Below are 24,690 nucleotides of genomic sequence, written 5' to 3'. Positions count from 1 at the left end.
GGCTCTCTGTAGACCAGCCAGACCCATTTCCCAGCCATATCCCTGCAAGTTTATTTCCCTCAATGACACCAAATTTTCTTTTGAAATCCTTGATGTGTTTCCACCTGGGTAGCCAGTTCCAGAACATCATCACACCCTGGATAAAAATGTTCTTCCTTACATCTTCCCTGTACCTCTTACCAACAGATGGAATTCAACCAGGACAAATACGAGGTGATGCATTTTGGTAGATCCAATTCAGAAACAATAAAATGAATGGCAGAACCATCAGGAGCATAGAGACACAGAAATCTGGGCGGGTAGGTCCACAGATCTTTAAAAGTGACAGCAGAGGTGGAAATGGTGGTAAAGAAAGCATATGGCTTGCTTGCCTTCATAGGACGGGGTATCGAATATAAAAGCTCAAAAATTATGTTACAATTATATAGACGTTGGTTGGCCACATTTGGAAACTGTGTTCAATTCTGGTCACCGCACTACCAGAAGGATGTGGAGGCTTTGGAGAGGGTGCAGAAGAGATTTACCCCTCTCCCCATCTCTGGTGTGGGTCCTCTTCCTGACCCCTCTCCCATCTCTGGCCTGGGTCCTCTTCCTGACCACTCTCCTCGACTTCTCTCCTCGTTTCCGGGCTGGATCTTCCTCCTGACACCTCTCCCTGATCTCTCTCCCAGTCTCTGGCCTGGGATCTCTTCCAGTTCCCTCTCCGGCCTGGGTCCTCTCCCTGACCCCTCTCCCCGCCTCCGGCCTGGGCCCTGTTCCTGACCCCCCCCCCCCTACGGCTCCCCGGCCTGGGTCCTGGTCCTGTTGCCTCACCCCGTCTCTGGCTTGGGTCCTCATTCTGACCCCTCCCATTGTCTCCTATCTAGGACCACTTTGTGACGCCTCTCCCTAACTCCGTCATGGGACCTCTCCCTCATGTGCCACCGTCTCTTCCCTTGGACCTCTTCCTGACGCCTCTCCCAGTCTCCTGCCTGGGACCTCTTCCTGACTCCTCTCCCGGTCTCCTGCCTGGGACGTTTACTTGACGACTGTCCCTGTCTTTGCCCTTGGTTCCCTTCCTGAACCCTCTCCCTGCCTCCTGTCTGGGACCTCTTCCTGATGCCTCTCCGTATCTTGTCTGGGACCTCTTCCTGATGCCTCTCCCATCTGGGACCTCTTCCTGACGCTTCTTCCCATCTCTTGTCTGGGACCTCTTCCTGACGCCTCTCCCTGTCTCCTGTCTGGGACCTCTTCCTGACGCCTCTCCCGGTCTCCTGCCTGGGACTTCTTCCTGATGCCTCTCCCTGTATTTGCCCTTGGTTCCCTTCCTGAAACCTCTCCCTGCCTCCAGCCTGGGTCCTCTTCCTTTTTTAAAAAAAAATATTTTATTGAAAATTTTTGGCCAACCATCACAATACATTGTGTATCCTTTACACAGTAATATAACAATATAAATAACAATGGCCAGTTTTATAAACAAGAAATAAATAATATATAAACAAAAACAAAACTAAATGGCAACTGCCTTGTCCCAGATAAATATTCTCCAAAAATATGTTTTAACAGTCCAATATACAATTATCTATAACAACAACCTATACATATTATACTTATATATTAACATCCCTGAGAATCCCTCTGGTTCCTCCCCCCCCCCCCCCCCCCCCCCACCCCCTGGGCTGCTGCTGCTGTCTTCTTCTTTTCCATTCCCTCTATCTTTCTGTGAGGTATTCGACGAACGGTTGCCACCGCCTGGTGAACCCTTGAGCCGATCCCCTTAGGACGAACTTAATCCGTTCCAGCTTTATAAACCCTGCCATGTCATTTATCCAGGTCTCCACACCCGGGGGCTTGGCTTCCTTCCACATCAACAGTATCCTGCGCCGGGCTACTAGGGACGCAAAGGCCAAAACATCAGCCTCTCTCGCCTCCTGCACTCCCGGCTCTTCTGCAACCCCAAATATAGCCAACCCCCAGCTTGGTTCGACCTGGACCCCCACTACCTTCGAAAGCACCTTTGTCACCCCCACCCAAAACCCCTGTAGTGCCGGACATGACCAGAACATGTGGGTGTGATTCGCTGGGCTTTTCGAGCATCTCGCACGCCTATCCTCTACTCCAAAAAATTTGCTAAGCCGTGTTCCAGTCATATGCGCCCTGTGTAACACCTTAAATTGTACCAGGCTTAGCCTGGCACACGAGGACGATGAGTTTACCCTACTTAGGGCATCAGCCCACAGCCCCTCCTCAATCTCCTCCCCCAGCTCTTCTTCCCATTTCCCTTTCAGCTCGTCTACCATAATCTCCCCCTCGTCTCTCATCTCCCTATATATGTCTGACACCTTACCGTCCCCCACCCATGTCTTTGAGATCACTCTGTCCTGCACCTCCTGCGTCGGGAGCTGCGGGAATTCCCTCACCTGTTGCCTCGTAAAAGCCCTCAGTTGCATATACTGGAATGCATTCCCTTGGGGCAACCCATATTTTTCGGTCAGCGCTCCCAGACTTGCAAACGTCCCATCTACAAACAGATCTCTCAATTGTGTTACTCCTGCTCTTTGCCATGTTCCAAATCCCCCATCCATTCTCCCCGGAGCAAACCTATGATTATTTCTTATCGGGGACCACACCGAGGCTCCCGTCTTTCCCCTATGCCGTCTCCAATGCCCCCAAATTGTCAGAGTAGCCACCACCACCGGGCTTGTGGTGTATTTCTTCGGTGAGAACGGCAACGGCGCCGTCACCATGGCTTGTAGGCAAGTCCCCCTACAGGACGCCTTCTCCAATCTCTTCCACGCCGCTCCCTCCTCTTCTCCCATCCACTAACATACCATTGAGATGTTGGCGGCCCAGTAGTACTCACTCAGGCTCGGTAGCGCCAGCCCCCCCCTATCCCTACTACGCTGCAAAAATCCCTTCCTCACTCTCGGGGTCTTCCCGGCCCACACAAAACTCATGATACTCTTCTCAATCCTTTTGAAAAAAGCCTTCGTGATCACCACCGGGAGGCACTGAAACACAAAGAGGAATCTCGGGAGGACCACCATTTTAACCGCTTGTACCCTCCCTGCCAGTGACAGGGATACCATGTCCCATCTCTTGAAGTCCTCCTCCATCTGTTCCACCAACCGCGTTAAGTTTAACCTATGCAATGTACCCCAATTCTTGGCTATCTGGATCCCCAAGTAGCGAAAGTCCCTTGTTACCTTCCTCAGCGGTAAGTCCTCTATTTCTCTGCTCTGCTCCCCTGGATGCACCACAAACAGTTCACTTTTCCCCATGTTCAGCTTATATCCTGAAAATTCTCCAAACTCCCCAAGTATCCGCATTATCTCTGGAATCCCCTCCGCCGGGTCCGCCACATACACCAATAAATCGTCCGCGTAAAGAGATACCCGGTGTTCCTCTCCTCCCGAGTACTCCCCTCCACTCCCTGGAACCCCTCAATGCTATTGCCAGGGGCTCAATCGCCAGTGCAAACAATAATGGGGACAGAGGACATCCCTGCCTCGTCCCTCTATGGAGCCGAAAATACGCAGACCCCCGTCCATTCGTGACCACGCTCGCCATCGGGGCCCTATACAGCAGCTGTACCCATCTAATATACTCACTCCAAAGCCAAATCTCCTCAACACCTCCCACAAATAATCCCACTCCACTCTATCAAATGCTTTCTCGGCATCCATCGCCAACACTATCTCCGCTTCCCCCTCTGGTGGGGGCATCATCATTACCCCCAGCAGCCTCCGTATATTCGTATTCAGCTGTCTCCCCTTCACAAACCCAGTTTGGTCCTCATGGACTACCCCCGGGACATAATCCTCTATCCTCATTGCCATTACCTTGGCCAGAATCTTAGCGTCTACATTTAGGAGGGAAATAGGTCTATAGGACCCGCATTGCAGCGGGTCTTTTTCCTTCTTTAGAAGCGATATCGTTGCCTCCGGCATAGTCGGGGGCAGCTGTCCCCTTTCCTTCGCCTCATTAAAGGTTTTCACCAGTATCGGGTCAAGCAAGTCCACATATTTCCTATAAAATTCGACTGGAAATCCATCCGGTCCCGGAGCCTTCCCCGCCTGCATACTCCTAATTCCTAATACTACTTCCTCTATCTCGATCTGTGCTCCCAGTCCCACCCTCTCCTGCTCCTCCACCTTAGGAAATTCCAGCCGGTCCAGGAAGCACATCATTCTCTCCTTCCCATCCGGGGGCCGAGCTTCGTATAATCTTTTATAGAATGCCTTGAACACTCCATTCACTCTCTCCGCTCCCCACTCTATCTCTCCTTCCTCATCCCTCACTCCCCCTATTTCCCTCGCTGCTCCCCTTTGCCTCAATTGATGGGCCAGCAACCTGCTCGCCTTCTCCCCATACTCATACTGTACACCCTGTGCCTTCCTCCACTGTGCTTCTGCAGTACCCGTTGTCAGCAAGTCAAATTCTACGTGTAACCTTTGCCTTTCCCTGTACAGTCCCTCCTCCGGTGCCTCCGCATATTGCCTGTCCACCCTCAGAAGTTCTTGCAGCAACCGCTCCCGTTCCCTACTCTCCTGCTTTCCTTTATGTGCCCTTATTGATATCAGCTCCCCTCTAACCACTGCCTTCAGCGCCTCCCAGACCACTCCCATCTGGACCTCCCCGTTATCATTGAGTTCCAAGTATTTTTCAATGCACCCCCTCACCCTTAGACACACCCCTTCATCTGCCATTAGTCCCATGTCCATTCTCCAGGGTGGACGCCCTTCTGTTTCCTCCCCTATCTCCAAGTCTACCCAATGTGGAGCGTGATCCGAAATGGCTATAGCCGTATACTCCGTCCCCCTCACCTTCGGGATCAAGTCCCTTCCCAAAACAAAAAAGTCTATTCGCGAATAAACTTTGTGGACATAGGAGAAAAACGAAAACTCCTTACTCCTAGGTCTGCTAACTCTCCACGGGTCTACTCCTCCCATCTGCTCCATAAAATCTTTAAGCACCTTGGCTGCAGCCGGCCTCCTTCCAGTCCTGGATCTTGACCTGTCCAGCCCTGGCTCCAGCACCGTATTAAAATCTCCCCCCATTACCAACTTTCCCACCTCTAGGTCCGGGATGCGTCCTAGCATGCGCCTCATAAAATTGGCATCATCCCAGTTCGGGGCATATACGTTTACCAAGACCACCGCCTCCCCCTGTAATTTGCCACTCACCATCACGTATCTGCCCCCGCTATCCGCCACTATGGTCTTTGCCTCAAACATAACCCGCTTCCCCACTAGTATAGCCACCCCCCTGTTTTTTGCATCTAGCCCCGAATGAAACACCTGCCCCACCCATCCCTTGCGTAGACTAACCTGGTCTATAAGTTTCAAGTGCGTCTCTTGTAACATAACCACGTCTGCCTTAAGTTTCTTAAGGTGTGTGAGTACTCGTGCCCTCTTTATCGGCCCGTTCAGCCCCCTCACATTCCACGTGATCAACCCGGTTGGGGGCTTTTTACCCCCCCCTTGTCGATTAGCCATCCCCTTTTTCCAGCTCCTCACCCGGTTCCCACGCAGCTGTGTCCCCCCCAGGCGGTGCCCCCCCGCCCACCCCACACCATTCCGGCTCCCCCCTCTCCCCAGCAGCAGCAACCCAGTAACTCCCCCCTCCCACCCCCCCCGCTAGATCCCCCACTAGCGTAGTTACACCCTCCATGTTGCTCCCAGAAGTCAGCAAACTCTGGCCGACCTCGGCTTCCCCCCGTGACCTCGGCTCGCACCGTGCGACGCCCCCTCCTTCCTGCTTCCCTATTCCCGCCATGATTATCATAGCGCGGGAACAAAGCCCGCGTTTCCCTTTTGGCCCCGCCCCCCATGGCCAATGCCCCATCTCCTCCACCTCCCTTCCTCCCTCCACCACCACCTGTGGAAGAGAGAAAAGTTACCGCATCGCAGGATTAATAACATAAAACTCATCTTTTTCCCCCCTCTTCGCCCCCCATACTCGCCCCACCACTTTGTTTCAAACGTTATTTTTTAATAACCCGCTTATTCCAGTTTTTCTTCCACAATAAAAGTCCACGCCTCATCCGCCGTCTCAAAATAGTGGTGCCTCCCTTGATATGTGACCCACAGTCTTGCCGGTTGCAGCATTCCAAATTTTATCTTCTTTTTGTGAAGCACCGCCTTGGCCCGATTAAAGCTCGCCCTCCTTCTCGCCACCTCCGCACTCCAGTCTTGATATACGCGGATCACCGCGTTCTCCCACCTACTGCTCCGAGTTTTCTTTGCCCATCTAAGGACCATCTCTTTGTCCTTAAAACGGTGGAATCTCACCACTATGGCTCTAGGAATTTCTCCTGCTCTCGGTCCTCGTGCCATCACTCGGTATGCTCCCTCCACCTCCAGCGGACCCGTCGGGGCCTCCGCTCCCATTAACGAGTGCAGCATCGTGCTCACATATGCCCCGACGTCTGCTCCTTCAGGAAGACCAAGAATCCTTAAATTATTCCTCCTCGCGTTATTCTCCAGCACCTCCAGTCTTTCCACACATCGTTTATGGTGTGCCTCGTGCATCTCCGTCTTCACCACCTGGCCCTGTATATCGTCCTCGTTCTCGGCAGCCTTTGCCTTCACGACCCGAAGCTCCCGCTCCTGGGTCTTTTGCTCATCCTTTAGCCCTTCGATCGCCTGTAATATCGGGGCCAACAGCTCCTTCTTCATTTCTTTTTTAAGTTCTTCCACGCAACATTTCAAAAACTCTTTTTGTTCAGGGCCCCATGTTAAACTGCCACCTTCCGTCGCCAGGTTCTTGCTTGCCTTCCTTGTCGCTGCTCCAAAGGATCCACTGCAATCTGGCCACTTCCCTCTCCTTTTTCCATCCGTTTCCAGGGGGGATTCCCTTCTGGTTTACCGCACAGTGCTTCTAGCCGTTAAAATTGCCGTTGGGGCTCTTATTAAGAGCCCAAAAGTCCGTTCCACCGGGAGCTGCCGAAACGTGCGACTTAGCTGGTCATCGCCGCACCCGGAAGTCCCCTGGGTCCTCTTCCTGATGCCTCTCCCGGTCTCCTGTCTGGGACCTCTTCCTGACGCCTCTCCCTGTCTTCTGTCTGGGACGTCTTCCTGACGCCTCTTCCCATCTCTCCTGTCGGGGACTGCTTCCTGACGCCTCTCCTGTCAGGGACCTCTTCCTGACGTCTCTCCCTGTCTCCCGTCAGGGACCTCTTCCTGTCGCCTCTCCCTGTCTCCTGTCTGGGACCTCTTCCTGACGCCTCTCCCCGTCTCCTGTCTAGGACCTCTTCCTGATGCCTCTCCCTGTCTCCCGTCAGGGACCTCTTCCTGTCACCTCTCCCTGTCTCCTGTCTGGGACCTCTTGCTGACGCCCCTCGCTGTCTCCTGTTTGGAACCTCTTCCTGACGCCTCTCCCCATCGCTCTTGTCTGGGACCTCTTCCTGATGCCTCGCCTGTCAGGGACATCTTCCTGACGCCTCGCCTGTCAGGGACCTCTTCCTGACGCCTCTCCCCGTTTGGGACCTCTTCCTGACGCCTCTCCCGGTCTCCTGTCTGGGACCTCTTCCTGACGCCTCTCCCCGTCTGGGACCTCTTGCAGATGCCTCTCCCTGTCCCCTGCCTGGGACCTCTTCCTGACGCCTCTCCCTGTCTCCTGCCTGGGACCTCTTCCTGACGCCTCCCCCGGTCTCCTGTCTGGGACCTCTTCCTGATGACTCTCCCTGTCTCCTGTCTGGGACCTCTTCCTGACGCCTCTCCCCGTCTGGGACCTCTTGCAGATGCCTCTCCCTGTCCCCTGCCTGGGACCTCTTCCTGACGCCTCTCCCTGTCTCCTGCCTGGGACCTCTTCCTGATGCCTCTCCCGGTCTCCTGCCTGGGACCTCTTCCTGATGCCTATCCCTGTCTTTGCCCTTGGTTGCCTTCCTGAAACCTCTCCTGCCTCCAGCCTGGGTTCTCTTCCTGATGCCTCTCTCGGTCTCCTGTCTGGGATCTGTTCCTGACCCCTTTCCCTTACTCCGGCCTGCGCCCTCTTCCTGACCTCTCTCCCTTACTCCGGCCTGCATTCTCTTCCGGTCTCTGGCTTGGGACCTCTTCTTGACACCTCTCCCTGTCTTTGGCCTGGGACCTCTTGCTGACCCCTCTCCCGGTCTCCTGCCTGGGAACCTTCTCAAATATGGCGTCCCGCTCTGGGTCATAAGATTGGGGGTCTTTGCATCTTTTTTACTCTTTTTACGCAAGCACACTGTTATCAGGGTGGCTGAGACATTCAAAGGCTGGATTGCACATATGCTGCCTGCTCTTGTCTCGGTCTCCTGAGTTCCCAGCACTCGTTCCATGATCTCATTGCCCATCTCCATTGTCTTGTTTTGTTCACAATTTGTACAATGCTCCTTACTGTCTTCAGGTGATGTCCCGGAGGACTGGAGAATAGCCAATGTTGTTCCTTTGTTTAAGAAGGGTAGCAAGGATAATCCAGGGAACTACAGGCCGGTGAGCCTTACGTCAGTGGTAGGGAAATTACTGGAGAGAATTCTTCGAGGCAGGATCACTCCCATTTGGAAGCAAATGGATATATTAGCGAGAGGCAACACGGTTTTGTGAAGGGGAGGTCGTGTCTCACTAACTTGATAAGAGTTTTTCGAGGAGGTCACAAAGATGATTGATGACAAGGTCCCTCAGGGCAGACTGGTACAAAAGGTGAAGTCACATGGGATCAGGGGTGAGCTGGCAAGATGGATACAGAACTGGCTAGGTCATAGAAGACAGAGAGTAGCAATGGAAGGGTGCTTTTCTGATTGGAGGGCTGTGACTAGTGGTGTTCCGCAGGGATCAGCGCTGGGACCTTTGCTGTTCATAGTACATATAAATGATTTGGAGGAAAATGTAACTGGTCTGATTAGTAAGTTTGCGGACGACACAAAGGTTGGTGGAATTGCGGATAGCGATGAGTACTGTCAGAGGATATAGCAGGATTTAGATCATTTGGGAACTTGGGCGGAGAGATGGCAGATGGAGTTTAATCCGGACAAATGTGAGGTAATGCATTTTGGAAGGTCTAATGCAGGTAGGGAATATACAGTGAATGGTAGAACCCTCAAGACTATTGACAGTCAGAGGGATCTAGGTGCATAGGTCCACAGGTCACTGAAAGGGGCAACACAGGTGGAGAAGGTAGTCAAGAAGGCATACGGCATACTTGCCTTCATTGGCCGGGGCATTGAGTATAAAAATTGGCAAGTCATGGTGCAGCTGTATACAAACTTAGTTAGGCCACACTTGGAGTATAGTGTTCAATTCTGGTCGCCACACTACCAGAAGGATGTGGAGGCTTTAGAGAGGGTGCAGAAGAGATTTACCAGGATGTTTCATAGAATTTCATAGAATTTACAGTGCAGAAGGAGGCCATTCGGCCCATCGAGTCTGCACCGGCTCTTGGAAAGAGCACCCTACCGAGGCCCACACCTCCACCCTATCACCATAACCCCTTAACCCAGTAACCACACCCAACACTAAGGGCAATTTTGGACACTAAGGACAATTTAACATGGCCAATCCACCTACCCTGCACATCTTTGGACTGTGGGAGGAAACCGGAGCACCCGGAGGAAACCCACGCACACACGGGGAGGACGTGCAGACTCCGCACAGACAGTGATCCAAGCCAGGAATCGAACCTGGGACCCTGGACTGTTGCCTGGTATGGAGGGCATTAGCTATGAGGAGAGGTTGAATAAACTCGGTTTGTTCTCACTGGAACGACGGAGGTTGAGGGGCAACCTGACAGAGGTCTACAAAATTATGAGGGGCATAGACAGAGTGGATAGTCAGAGGTTTTTTCCCAGGGTAGAGGGGTCAATTATTATGCGGGATAGGTTTATGGTGCGAGGGGCAAGGTTCAGAGGAGATGTATGAGGCAAGTCTTTTTACACAGAGGGTAGTGGTTGCCTGGAACTCGCTGCCGGTGGAAGCAGGGACGATAGTGACGTTTAAGGGGCATCTTGACAAATACATGAATAGGATGGGAACAGAGGGATACGGATATCGGAAGTGTAGAAGATTTTAGTTCAGACGGGCAGCATGGTCGGCACAGGCTTGGAGGGCCGAATGGCCTCTTACTGTGCTGTACTTTTCTTTGTTCTTTGTTGAGAAACATACAGTAAACATTAAAAGTCCAAATTCTGAAAGCAGAAGCATGTTTTAATCTAACTACCGAAGGTATCAGCATACAAGTCGACCTGTGAAGCCCTGAAAAATCCATCCAAAAAAGGGGGTCAACTTACATGTCATAATTTACTTTCACCTTTAAACACAAAGCTGAACATAGTGTTTTACTGAATCGTGCACACATTGCATAGTCTGATATGAAATATTCAAATTAATATTCCAAAAGTCAAGTCTTGGGCTGAAAGGAAAGTGCAGTTTGTAGTTAAAAGTTTTATAACAGAAGCAGTTGTACGATGATTTACCTCAGATCCTGTGAGCTGACAACCATCTGAAACTCCGTCATACGGAAGACATTATGGATTGCCCGTGTGGCCAAAACCTGCCTCATTGTCTCATAGATCAACTCATTACTCTGGTCGGTTCTCGCTTCTATTGAGCCTAAAAACCTGACTGTAAACACTTGGTGCAGAAGCAAATCTGCAAAAGAATTAAATGTTAGATGTGTTGGAATGTTGGTACTATAAAACTTAATAATCTTATTCCACAATTTCTGTACATTTTTGCACCTAAAGGCAAATCTAAATCAGTGGTTTTAAAGTTACGATTGTAACGATATTGCAAAATGCAAAATGGTACCATTTTGAGTGCAGACCCCTCAGGATATGTCCTTCAATGACCAACCCAAGATGCACTGTCACAGAAGACAGAGTCGATGTGAACTCAAAACAGCGCCAGTGCCCTTGTTGGTTCATTGTCAGTAAAGGAGAATAGTCTTTCAAATCTGTAGCCTCTCCGATTCCAACTGGCAGGCCTTCCATCTGAATCCAACCAAAAGACTTCCCATCTAATTCTAACCTCCCAGTGAGGCACCTCCTAGTTTACCCCTGTGCTATGTTTCAATGTACTGGTTACAGGTTTGAAATCAGCCCGAGATATTCTCAGGTACGTCAGTAAAGTTTCTCTCAGGAATGCCCAATATCTAATTATACTGCAGTGAAGCCTGGGGGCCCTTGTGACTTGAATTGGGTGTCAGGTTTCTACACATGACCCTGCACTTCTCCAACCTTTCAAAATTAAATGATAAACATTGTATAATAAAATAGTTTACTAATTCACAAACAAATTTCTACCTCTAAACTCAACTATTTTAATGCTCTCCTGATTAGTCTCCTTTCTTCCAACTTGTGTGAACTTGATTTCATCCAAATATCTGCTTCCCCACATCCTCACTCGCCAAAGTCCGCAACATCCATGTGCTTGACCTGAATTGGCTCCTGATCTGGCAACAGCTTAAATTCAAAATTCTCATGCTTATGGTCAAATCACTCCATGGCCTTGCTCCTCCCCGTCTTTGGAACCTCTCTGGCCCCACAATCCTTTGAGAAATCTGTGTTCCTTCAACTCTGGCCTTTCACGCATACTCACTGCACCAACGACGGTCATGCCTTTAGTGCTAAACTCAAAAATCCCCTCCCTAGACTCTGCTCCCTTTCCACCCTCTCCTCTTTAAAATCTACATTTTAAAGCAAGCTTGGAGTCAAACCTTCAAACAATGTCACCATAGTCCCAGATGACCATAGGCTGCTTTTCCCTTTGAGGGAGAGAGCTGACTGGTGGTGGTTTAACCTGAGGTTCCCCACACCTCAGGCGAGGGGCAAGATTGAAAAGGCCTCAACCTCAGCCAGTACGAGAATTGAACCCGTGCTGCTATCCTTGCTCTGCATCACGAACCAGTCAATTGAGCTAAACCGTCCCCCAGCCCCCTCCAAATATTCTTTACTGTAGTGTCAACTTGTGTCTGATTGCACTCAATTGTAGCCCCATGGGGTGTTTTCTTATTATGAAGGTGTGATATATACAAATTGTTATTAGAACCATAGAAATGTTACAGCACAGAAGGAGGTTATTAGGTTCATCTTGTCCATGGCAACCCGAGGGCACCCTGGTGCCCTTTCTTATCCATCTCCTCCTTCATCCGGTCCATAGCCCTGTAGCTTAGAGCACTCAAGGTGCTGATCAAGGTACTTTTTACAGAGTTTAGGGTGTCTGCCTCCACCACCAACTCAGGCAGCGAATTCCAGATTCCCACTACCCACTGCGTAAAAAATATCTTCCTCATGTCTCCACTTTTTCTTCTGTCACTTATATTGAATCTATGTCCCCTGGCTCTAAAATTCTCCACCAAGGGAAACTATATTTTCCTGTCCACTCATCCCCTAATAATTTTGTACATCTCAATTAAGTCACCCCTCAGCCTTCTTTATTCCAAGGAAAAGAACACCATCCTATCCAAATTATCCTCTTTGTTACACTTTTCTGGGCCTGACAACATTCTTGTAAATCTCTTGTGCACTCTCTCCAGAGCAATTACATCCTTACTATAATGTGGTGACCAGAACTACACACAATACTCTAGTTGTGGCCTCACCGATGTTTTATAAAATTCCCACACTATATCTTTACTTTTATATTCTATACCTCTGACAATGAAGGACAGCATTTCATATGCTTTCTTTACAACCTTGTCTACTTGAACTGCTGCCTTTAGGGACCTGTGTACTTGCACACCAAGATCTCTCATTTCATCTACCCCTCTTAGTATATTCCCATTTATTGAGTACTCCCTGTAGCTGTTTGGCCTTCTTAAATGCATGACTTCACACTTCTTGTGTTAAATTCCATCTGTCACTTTCTCGTCCATGCTACCAACCCATTTATATCGTTTTGGTGATTATAGCTATCTTCCACACCAAGGTTTTTCAAAGTGAGGGTTGTGACATGCGGGTGGGTCGTGGACGGTTATCGGGAGGGTCACGGAGCATTCCCGCGGTGGTCCCGATTGCTGCAGAATTGTCCAATGGGCACTACTGGCATTTTTATTGAAAATGGCGGCATTGCCAGCTTTTCAATGAAAAGAAATGAGCCTGTGTGCACTCTTCCATCCAGAAGCAGCAGCACTGAGCTGGTCACGCGCCCTGCTCGCACACTTAACGTCAAGTACCTCCATTTACGTGCTTTTGGCACCAAATCACGGAGGAGAGATTCTTCCATTTTCCAGCTCCTGGCAAGAAAGGCAAGTGGACTGTGATGATGGATGAATTGTTTTCTTACAAGTAAGAGACGACCTGAGACACAAATAGGCAGGGTACCTACTGGACAGGATCTCACAACAGAATCTGCTGGAGAGAGCTGCTCAGTAGAGTCCACAGCAGGACAGAGCAGTGCTAGTGTTAGTTCTGTACAGAGCTCCAGGGCATCTGGTGAACAGCCTACAAAGAAGAAACTTAACTCGGAACAAAGCAGTATAAAGATGATTTCTTGAGGTATGGTTTTCTCAATTGTGCCAATGAAAATAAGCGTGCAAAGCACAATTGTGTTTTATGCAGAGAAGTACTGGCAAATGAGAGGATAAGTTTCAGATTTTGAAAGAGAAGTGGTGGGTGAAAAATTCCTTTTGAGGTTGAGACCCCAGAATCAGTTATTGCCTCATAGCTGACTCCAAATGAAAAGACTACGCTGCTGCAACTGACCTGTGTTACCTGGTGCCAAAAGCCCATGAGGTTGTCAGCATTCTGGAGTAGCATCTCCCAGGAGTATCCAGTGCTGAGTAAAACAAGCATTTTGTTGCTATTACCCTTGACAACAATCTACATGTGCGAGGTTGGATTTTCCGTCCTCAGAAAGGCACAAAGGAACAAGCTGAAGTTTGCACCTGATATGCACATTGCCCTCTCTTCCTGTGAGCAACATTCAAGTAAGATCATAAGACCAAGTATTTGATAAGACTTTCGTATTAAAGTAAGCAAACGTGACATAGGTAATGAATATCGACCGTTTGGCACTGCCCACCAATCGGCCAATCTTCATGTTGTCTGCAATCATGTCCCCTATGTTCACGTCCAAATTGGTAATATATAACACAAACAGTAAGGGTCCCAACACCGAGCCCGGTGGACCACATGAAACAACTTTCCATTAACAAGGGCAGCCATCGACAATTACCCTTTGTTTCCTGTTACTAAGCCAACGTTTTATCCAGTTTGCCACATTACCCTGTAGCCCATGGGCTTTTACTTTCTTGACCAAACTGACATGTGGGACCTGGTCAAACACCTTCCTAAAATCCATGCACACAACATCCACTGCACTACCTTCATCATTCGTTTGACAAAGTCCTGCATAAGACATTATTGTGCAAGATTAAAGCACATGGGATTGGGGGAAGTGTATTAAGGTGGATAGAAAAAGAGTAGGAATTAATGGGTCCTTTTCAAATTGGCAGGTAGTTAGTGGGGTGTTACGGGGGTCGGTGCTGGGACCCAGCTATTCTCAATATATATTAATGATTTGGATGAGGGAACAAAATGTAACATCTCAAAGTTTGCAGATGATGCCAAGTTGGATGGGAGGGTTAACTGTGATGAGGATGCACAGATCCTACAGCATGATCTGGACAGGTTGGCCGAGTGGGCAAATCAATGGCAGATATCGTATAATTTGGATAAGTGTGAGGTTATTCACATTGGAAGCAAAAACAGGAAGGCAGATTACTACCTAAATGGTTGTAAGTTGGGAGAGGGGAGTGTGCAGCGGGACCTGGGTGCCCTTGTGCACCAGGCGGTAAAGAAGACGAATGGTATGTTGGCCTTCATTGCAAGAGGTTTCGAGTACAGGAGCAGGGATGGGTTGCTGCAATTGTATAGGGCTTTGGTGAGGCCACACCTAGAATAGTGTGTGCAGGTTTGGTCTCCTTTCCTGAGGACGGACATTCTTGCTCTCGAGGGAGTGCAGCGAAGGTTTACCAGACTGATTCCAGGGTTGGCGCGACTGTCATATGAGGAGAGATTGACTAGGTTAGGATTGTTCTCGCTGGAGTTCAGAAGATTGAGGGGGGTTCTCATAGAGACTTATAAAATTCCAACAGGACTAGACAGGGTAGATGCAGGGAAGATGTTCCCAATGGTGGGCATGTCCAGAACCAGGGATCAGTCTGAGGATTCAGGGTAAACCATTTCAGTCAGAGATGAGGAGACATTTCTTCACCCAAAGAGTGATGAGCCTGTGGAATTTATTACCACAGGAAGTAGTTGATGCGAAAGCATTGCGTATATTCAAGTGGCGGCTAGATATTGAACTTGGGACGAATGGGTTCAAAGATTATGGGGTGAAAGCCGGATTAGGCTACTGAGTTGGATGATCAGCCATGATCGTGATAAATGGTGGAGCAGGCTCGAAGTGCCAAAAGGCCTCCTTCTCCTTCTATGTATCTATGTAACCCTACTTTTCACTACCTCAAAGAAGTAAATCAAATTTGTGAGGCAAATCTTCCTTTAACAAATCCATGCTGACTATCCTTTTTTAAAAAAAACATTTTATTAAGGCATTTATGGGTTTATAACAAAAAAACGATACAAATACAAATGTAAACATTGTTCAGTGCATAACACATCCCTCCATCTCCCACTGTTCCCGCCTACTCTAGACACAAAATAGCCTAACTTCCCCCCCTTTCTCCCTAACGCACCCCCCCCCCCCCGACCCCCCACTTATTGAATCTGCTGGCAGTTTAACTTTCTCCGAAGAAGTCGATAAACGGCGCCTCCAAACGAACCCCAACGTTGATCCTCTCAGGGCGAACTTAATTTTCTCAAGTCTAAGAAACCCAGCCATGTCGCTAACCCTGATTTTGGAGGCTTTGAGTCCATCCACGCTAGCAATATCTATCTCCGTGCTACCAAGGAGGCAGAGACAAAGGCCAAAACATCAGCCTGTCTTGCCCCCTGGACTCCTGGATCTTCCGACACTCCAAAAATCGCCACCTTTGGACTCGGCGCCAACCTCGATTTTAACACCGTGGACATGACATCTGCAAATCCCTGCCAGTATCCCCAAAGCTTCGGACATGCCCAAAACATGTGGACATGGTTTGGGGGCCCTCCCACGCACCTCACACACCTGTCCTACACCCTAGAAAACCTGCTCATCCGGGCCACCGTCATGTGTGCCTGGTGAACCACCTTGAATTGAATGAGGGTGAACCTGGCCCATGGTGAGGACGTGCTGACTCTGCTCAGAGCATCCTCCCACAGACCTGCCTGTACCTCCCCTCCAAGCTCATCTTCCTATTTAAGCTTCAGCTCACCTATTTGGGTTTCCTCCCACTCCATAAGTTCTTTATAGATTTCCGATACCTTCCCCTCACCCACCCCTGTTCTAGAAACTACCTTGTCCTGTATCCCCTGTGGCGGTAGAAGCGGAAAGGTCGAAACCTGCCTTCGCGCATTATCTGCAGATATCGAAACCCATTCCCTCCCGGCAGCTCAAATTCCTCCTCAACTCTAAACATGGAAAGCCCCCATCAATAAATAGATCCCCCAGCCTCTCAATCCCTGCTCTCTGCCACCTCTGAAACCTACTGGCCTCCTCCCCATACTCATATACCGCCCCCCTCGCCTTCCACAACTGCCCCACCACCATTCCTGTGGATAACAGACCAAACTCCATCTGCAGCTTCTGCCGCTCCTTCAACAATCGCGCCTCCGGGGCTTCAGAATATCTTCTGTCCACCTGGAGAATCTCCCTAACCAGCCAATCCATCTCTGCCCGCTCCACCTTCTCCCTATGAGCCCGTATCAAAATTAGCTCCCCCCTAACCACTGCCTTCAGCGCTTCCTACACCGTTGCTGCCGAAACTCCCCCCCCCCCGTATCATTTATCTCCAAAAGTTCTGAATGGCCTCCCTCACCTGCCCGTACACCCCCTCATCTGATAGCAGTGCTACATCTAGTCTCCATTCCGGGCGCTGACCCCCCTCCTTGCTCATCCGTAAATCCACCCAGTGTGGGGCATGGTCCGACATAACAATCGTCGAATACTCGGTATCCACACACCCCCCCCTCCCCTCCTCCTCCCCCCCTCCCCCCTCCCCTCCCCTCCCCCCTCCCTTCCCCCCCTCCCCCCCTCCCCTCCCTTCCCCCCCCTCCCCTCCCTTCCCCCCCTCCCCCCCTTCCCCCCCCTCCCTCCCCCCCTTCCCCCCCCTCCCTCCCCTCCTCCCCCTTCCCCCCCTCCCCTCCCCCTCCCCTCCTCCCCCCCCTCCCCCCTCCCCTCCCTCCCCCCCTCTTCCCCCCCCTCCCCTCCCTCCCCCCCTCCCCCCCTCTTCCCCCCCCTCCCCCCCTCCCCCCCTCTTCCCCCCCCTCCCCTCCCTCCCCTCCCCCCTCCCCCCCTCTCCCTCCCTCCCCCCTCCCTCCCTCCCCCCCTCTTCCCCCCCTCTTCCCCCCCTCCCCTCCCCCCTCCCCTCCTCTTCCCCCCCTCCCCTCCCCCCTCCCCTCCTCTTCCCCCCCTCCCCTCCCCCCTCCCCTCCCCCCTCCCCTCCTCTTCCCCCCCCTCCCCTCCCCCCTCCCCTCCCCCCTCCTCCCTCCCCTCCCCCCTCCCTCCCCTCCCCCTCCCCCCCTCCCTCCCCTCCCCCTCCCCCCCTCCTCCCTCTCCCCCCCTCCCCCCTCCCCCCCTTCCCTCCCCCCTCCCCTCCCCCCTCCCCCCTCCCTCCCCTCCCCCCTCCCTCCCCTCCCCCCTCCCTCCCCCCCCTTCCCCCCCCCTCCCTCCCCCCTCCCCTCCCCCCCTTCCCCCCCCTCCCTCCCCCCTCCCCTCCCCTCCCCCCCCCTCCCTCCTCCCCCCCCAAGTAAAGCCCTGTCCAAAATGAAAAAAATCAATCCGGGAGTACACTTAGCTCTGGCACCCTCCCTGTCCTTGAGCTCGACCGATCCAACCTCGGATCAATGACCGTATTGAAGTCGTCCCCCCCCACCACCCCCCCCATGATCAGCTTATGCGAGTCCAGGTCCAGAATCTTTCCTAACACCCACCTAATAAACTCTGCGTCGTCCCAATTTGGCGCGTAAATATTCACGAGTACCACCGGCATCCCCTCCAGCTTCCCACTCACCATGATATACCTATCCCATGAGTCCGTCACTATATTCCCTACCTCAAGATCGCAACCCTCTTAGTTTTATTCTAGCCCCGAATGAAATACCTGCCCGACCCACCCCTTCCTCAGCCTTGTCTGATCCACTACCCTCAGGCGCAACTAACATTGCCACGTCCGCCTTCAACCTCCTCAAATGAGCGAATACGTGAGTCTCTTGACCGGCCCATTCAGCCCTCTCACGTTCCATGTGATCAGCCTGGTTGGTTCCCCACCGCCGATCAACCATCACCCTTCTTAGTCCAGCCCTCGGGCGCCCACCGTCCTCAACCTCCTATTTGCCCCCCACGCCAGTCCCTACCACCCCCCCCCACTAACAAAACAATCCCAACCCCCCATATTAAACTAGTCACCTGCTTGCGCCCCACTGCGCTTCCGTGAGCTAGCCCACCCAGCTAGCCTGGAAGCACCCTCCCATGGTGCCAAGCATCCTACCCCCCACTGATTTCCCTCCTCCCGCTCGAACATACATGTGCAAAACATCACAATCCCCAACAAACACAAAGAAGAAAATTCCACCCACCAACCCCCACAAGAACAAAATTAACCCGCATACAAAACTGAGCAACTGCCCAAAAACCCTGGTACAAAAACACGACAAACACAGCCCACAAAGAAAAGAAATTTAGCAGCATAGGTACAAAGTTACTCGACCCCAAGTTTAATGTCCTCCATCACCTGCCAGTCCCCTGTTGTTAACAAAGTTCATCGCCTCATCCAGCGATCAAAAATAAAGTTCTTGACCCTCATAAGTGACTCACAAACGAGCTGGGTACAGCATGTTGAACTTCACCCCCTTCTTGAAGAAGGCTGATTTAACTTTGTTAAAGCTCGCACTTCTTTTGGCCAGCTCTGCACCCAAGTCCTGGCAAATGCGCAGCTCGTTATTCTCCCATATCATCGCCCTCGGCTCATTTATCCACGGCTTCCTCGCAAGTGCTCTATGCGCCCTGCTCACTTCCAAGGGTCGAGCAAATGCACCTTCGCCCAGCAGCTTCTCGAACATATGCCCTGTGCCCGATTCCTCGATGTCCTACGGGAGGCCAACGATCCTCAAATTTTGCCTGTTCTCCAGATCCTCCACCTTCTCCTGCTGCCTTTTCTGGTGGTTCCTCATCAGATCCATCTCCATTGCCATCGTGGTTAGATGGTCCTCGTGCTCAGCCACCTTCTGGATCACCAGTCCTGGGCTTCCAATCTTTGCACCACCCGATCAATCCCCGTCTTAATCGGGTCCAGGTACTCCTGTCTTTGCTTAGTGAAGCTCTCCTGAAGGAATTTCACCAGATGCTCTGTTGGCCACAGGGCCGGCAATTCCAGCTCCTGAGCCTCCGCCATAATTTCCTGCAGACTCCACTCTCTTCTTTGCCCAACAATCTCTTCTTTGCAGACCACGTTTGGTCCCCGACTCCATAAACCGGTGGGGGATTCCTCCTCTCTACCTCACCAATCTCCAATTTTTCCGATCAAATCTCCCACACGTCGGGGGAAAAGGTTCCTAAAGTCCACCACGAGCGGGAGCTACCAAATAAGCGACTGCTCAGTCCTTGGCCGCCACCAGAAGCCCATGCTGACTATCCTTAACTAGTCCATGCCTTTCTTTGTGAGAGTTAAGCCGATCTCTCAGGATTAGTGCCACTACCACTACCACTGACGTAAGACCACCTGACTTATAATTGTTCAGCATTTCCTTTGATCCTTTTTAAACAATGGGGCCACGTTTGCATTTCTCCAGTCCTCCTGTACCTCCCTGTATCTAGAGGGGACTGGAAAATCTCAGAGCATTTGCTATCTCGACCCTGACCTTCTTCAGTAGCCTTGGAAACAATCCATCTGACACTGGTGACTTATCAACTTTCAAGGATTCTAACCCTTAAAGTATTTCCTCTCACTTTATAATTATCCCATCCAATATCTCAGTCTTTCTCCTGGGTAGTACAGTAGCACAGTGGTTAGCACAGTTGCTTCACAGCTCCAGGGTCCCATGTTCGATTCCGGGCTTGGGTCACTGTCTGCGGAATCTGCACATTCTCCCCGCGTCTGAATGGGTTTCCTTCGGGAGTTCCGGTTTCCTCCCATCGTCCAAAGATGTGCAGGTTAGTTGGATTGGCCACGCTAAATTGCCCTTCGTGTCCAAAAAGGTTACTGGGATAGAGTGGAGGTGTGGGTTTAAGTGGGGTGCTCTTTCCGAATGGCATCCTTCGGCCTGTAAATTCCATGATTATTACATCTGCATCATCCATATCCTTTGTAAACATGGAGGCACAACATTCATTTAAAACCCTTCCCACATCTTCTGCATCTCCATACAACCTCCCTTCTTCATTTCCCTTGATTAACCTTTTACCATTAATAAATTGGTAAAACATCTTTGGGTTTTTTCTTAACTTTATTTGCTAATCTTTTTTCATGGCCTCTTTTTAATTTCCTTATTTCCTTTTTTATTTCATCCCTGCACTTCCCATAAGACCATAAGACATAGGAGCCGAATTAGGCCACTCGGCCCATCGGGTCTGCTCCGCCATTCAATCATGGCTGATATTTTTCTCATCCCCATTCTCATGCCTTTTCCCCATAATCCCTGATCCCCTTATTGATCAAAAACCTATCTATCTCTGTCTGAAAGACACTCAGTGATTTGGCCTCAATAGCCTTCTGCGGCAAAGAGTTCCACAGATTCACCACCCTCTGGCTGAAGAAATTTCTCCTCATCTCTATTTTAAAGGATGGACCCTTTAGTCTGAAATTGTGTCCTCTGCTTCCAGTTTTTCCGACAAGTGGAAATATCCTCTCCACGTCCACTCTATCCAGGCCTCGCAGTATCCTGTAAGTTTCAATAAAATCCCCCCTCAACCTTCTAAACTCCAACGAGTACATATCCAGAGTCCTCAACCGTTCCTCATACGACAAGAACAAACAAAGAACAAAGAAATGTACAGCACAGGAACAGGCCCTTCGGCCCTCCAAGCCCGTGCCGACCATGCTGCCCGACTAAACTACAATCTTCTACACTTCCTGGGTCCGTATCCTTCTATTCCCATCCTATTCATGTATTTGTCAAGATGCCCCTTAAATGTCACTATCGTCCCTGCTTCCACCACCTCCTCCGGTAGCGAGTTCCAGGCACCAACTACCCTCTGCGTAAAAAACTTGCCTCGTACATCTACTCTAAACCTTGCCCCTCTCACCTTAAACCTACGCCCCCTAGTAATTGACCCCTCTACCCTGGGGAAAAGCCTCTGACTATCCACTCTGTCTATGCCCCTCATAATTTTGTATACCTCTATCAGGTCTCCCCTCAACCTCCTTCGCTCCAGTGAGAACAAACCAAGTTTATTCAACCGCTCCTCATAGCTAATGCCCTCCATACCAGGCAACATTCTGGTAAATCTCTTCTGCACCCTCTCTAAAGCCTCCACATCCTTCTGGTAGTGTGGCGACCAGAATTGAACACTATACTCCAAGTGTGGCCTAACTAAGGTTCTATACAGCTGCAACATGACTTGCCAATTCTTATACTCAATGCCCCGGCCAATGAAGGCAAGCATGCCGTATGCCTTCTTGACTACCTTCTCCACCTGTGTTGCCCCTTTCAATGACCTGTGGACCTGTACTCCTAGATCTCTTTGACTTTCAATACTCTTGAGGGTTCTACCATTCACTGTATATTTCCTACCTGCATTAGACCTTCCAAAATGCATTACCTCACATTTGTCCGGATTAAACTCCATCTGCCATCTCTCCGCCCAAGTCTCCAAACAATCTAAATCCTGCTGTATTCTCCGACAGTCCTCATCGCTATCCGCAATTCCACCAACCTTTGTGTCATCTGCAAACTTACTAATCAGACCAGTTACATTTTCCTCCAAATCATTTATATATACAAGCTCTTCATTCCAGGGATCATTCTTGTGAATCTCCTCTGGACTTGAGTTGGGCAGCACGGTAGCATTGTGGATAGCACAATTGCTTCACAGCTCCAGGGTCCCAGGTTCGATTCCAGCTGGAGTCACTGTCTGTGCGGAGTCTGCACATCCTCCCCGTGTGTGCGTGGGTTTCCTCCGGGTGCTCCGGTTTCCTCCCACAGTCCAAAGATGTGCAGGTTAGGTGGATTGGTCATGATAAATTGCCCTTAGTGTCCAAAATTGCCCTTAGTGTTGGGTGGGGTTACTGGGTTATGGGGATAGGGTGGAGGTATGGACCTTGGGTTGGGTGCTCTTTCCAAGAGCCGGTGCAGACTCGATGAGTTGAATGGCCTCCTTCTGCACTGTAAATTCTATGATAATCTATGGACCCTTTCCAAGGTCAACCCATCTTTCCTTAGATATGGGACCCAAAACTGTTCACAATACTCCAAATGGGGTCTGACCAGAGCCTTATATAGCCTCAGAAGTACATCCCTGGTCTTGTATTCTAGCCCTCTCGACATGAATGCTAACATTGCATTTCCCTGCCTAACTGCCGACTGAACCTGCACGTTAACCTTAAGAGAATCGTGAACAAGGACTCCCAAGTCCCTTTGTGCTTCTGATTTCCTAAGCATCTCCTCATTTAGAAAATAGTCTATGCCTCCATTTCTCCTTCCAAAGTGCATAACCTCACACTTTTCCACATTGTATTCCATCTGCCACTTCTTTGCCCACTCTCCTAGCCTGTCCAAGTCCTTCTGCAGCCCGCCTGCTTCCTCAATATTACCTGCCCCTCTGCAGATCTTTGTATCATCTGCAAAATTAGCAACAGTGCCTTCAGTTCCTTCTTCCAGATCATTAATGTATATTGTGAAAAGTTGTGCTCCCAGCACAGATCCTGAGGCACACCACTAGTCGCCGGCTGCCAACGTGAAAAAGACCCCTTTATCCTCACTCTCCACCTTCTGCCAGTCAGCCAATCCTCTATCCATGCCAGGATCTTACCCATAACACCATGGGCTCTTAACGTATTTAACAGTCTCCTATGTGGCACCTTGTCAAAGGTCCTCTGGAAATCTAAATAAATCACATCCATTGGTTCTCCTTTGTCTAACTTCCTTGTTACTTCCTCAAAGAACTCTAATAGATTTGTCAGGCATGACGTCTTCTTGACAAAGCCGTGCTGACTCAATCCTATTTTATCATGCACTTCCAAGTACTCCGCGATCTCATCTTTAATAATGGGTTCTAAAACCTTACCAATGACGGAAGTCAGGCTAACCGGCCTATAATTTCCCGTCTTCTGCCTCCTTCCCTTCTTAAAAAGGGTTACATCAGCCACTTTCCAGTCCTTGGGACTCTTCCCCCCTCCAGTGATTCCTGAAAGATCACCACCAATGCCTCCACAATCTCCTGAGCTATCTCTTTTAGAACCCTGGGGTGTAGTCCATCCGGTCCAGGTTATTTATCCACCTTCAGACCTTTCAGTTTCCTCAGAACCTTCTCCTTAGTAATGGTCACTGCACTCACCTCTGCCCCCTGGTTCTCCTGGAGCTCTGTCATCTCACTGGTGTCTTCCAACGTGAAGACTGATGCAAAGTAACTATTCAGCTCGTCTGCCAATACTTTGTTTCCCATTATTACTTCTCCAGCCACATTTTCCAGTGGTCCAATGCCTATTTTTGCCTCTCTCTTACCTTTTATATATTGGAAAAAACTCATCCTATCTTCCTTTATATTGCTAGCTAGCTTGCACTCATATTTCATCTTCCCCCCTCTTATTGTTTTTTTTAGTTGTCCTCTGCTCGCTTTTAAAGGCTTCCCACTAATGCCCACTGTGTATGCTTTTTCTTTAGCTTTTATGCTGTCCTCGACTTCCCTCATTAGTCATGGATGCCTTGTCCTCCCCTTAGCATGTTTCCTCCTCCTTGGGATGAGTTTCTGTTGTGCCTCCCGAATAACCCCTCAAAACTCCTGCCATTGCTGTTCCAATGTGTTCCCTGCAAGGCTCCTTTTCCAATCAACTCTGGCTAGCTCCTCCCTCATGTCTTTGTAGTTACCCTTATTTAATTGTAATACTGTTACATCTGATTGCAGCTTCTCCGTCTCAAACTGCAGGGTAAATTCTATCATACAGAGATGAGGAGGGATTTTTTCAGCCAGAGGGCGGTGAATCCGTGAAACTCTTTGCCGCAGAAGGCTGTGGAGGCCAATTCACAGAGTGTCTTTAAGACAGAGATAGATAGGTTCTTGATTAATAAGGGGACCAGGGGTTATGGGGAGGAAGCAGGAGAATAGGGATGAGAAAATATCAGCCATGATTGAATGGCGGAGCAGACTCGATGGGCCGAGTGGCCTAATTCTGCTCCTATGTCTTATGGTCTTATATTGTGGTCACTGCTCCCTAAGAGTTCCTTCACCTCAAGTTCCCTAATCAAGTCTGCCTCATTGAACATCACCAAATCCAGAATTGCCTGTTTCCTAGTAGGCTCTGTCGCATACTAGTCTAGTTATCTGCAGTGTTTAGTTCTTTGTGCCTATTGTGTGCTATTGTAGGTTGGAATGCAAAGAAAATATAACAGGTTGCTAAAACGAATTTAGATGCTTAAACACTGGCTCTTATGGAGGTAGTGGATATGGCATTCTATTGGTCAAATACTTTAAATGAGATTCTGTACAAGCAGCTTACTGA

The 24,690-nt window shown here is 50.1% G+C and overlaps 1 protein-coding gene across 3 annotated transcripts in view; it reads right to left on the bottom strand.

Moving 5' to 3' along the window:
- Positions 1-24,690, bottom strand: part of appl2 (adaptor protein, phosphotyrosine interaction, PH domain and leucine zipper containing 2) — a 271,692-nt gene that overhangs the window by 37,059 nt on the left and 209,943 nt on the right. For all 3 annotated transcript variants that reach the window (XM_072471949.1, XM_072471947.1, XM_072471948.1), the window contains one exon: positions 10,412-10,586. In XM_072471949.1, coding sequence (XP_072328050.1) covers positions 10,412-10,586 — 175 coding nt within the window. The remainder of the gene's footprint in view (positions 1-10,411; positions 10,587-24,690) is intronic.

Source organism: Scyliorhinus torazame, chromosome 13 (assembly GCF_047496885.1).
Source record: "Scyliorhinus torazame isolate Kashiwa2021f chromosome 13, sScyTor2.1, whole genome shotgun sequence".
NCBI lineage: Eukaryota > Metazoa > Chordata > Chondrichthyes > Carcharhiniformes > Scyliorhinidae > Scyliorhinus > Scyliorhinus torazame.
Note: the sequence above shows the minus strand (reverse complement) of the source record. Positions and strands in the feature narration are given on the sequence as shown.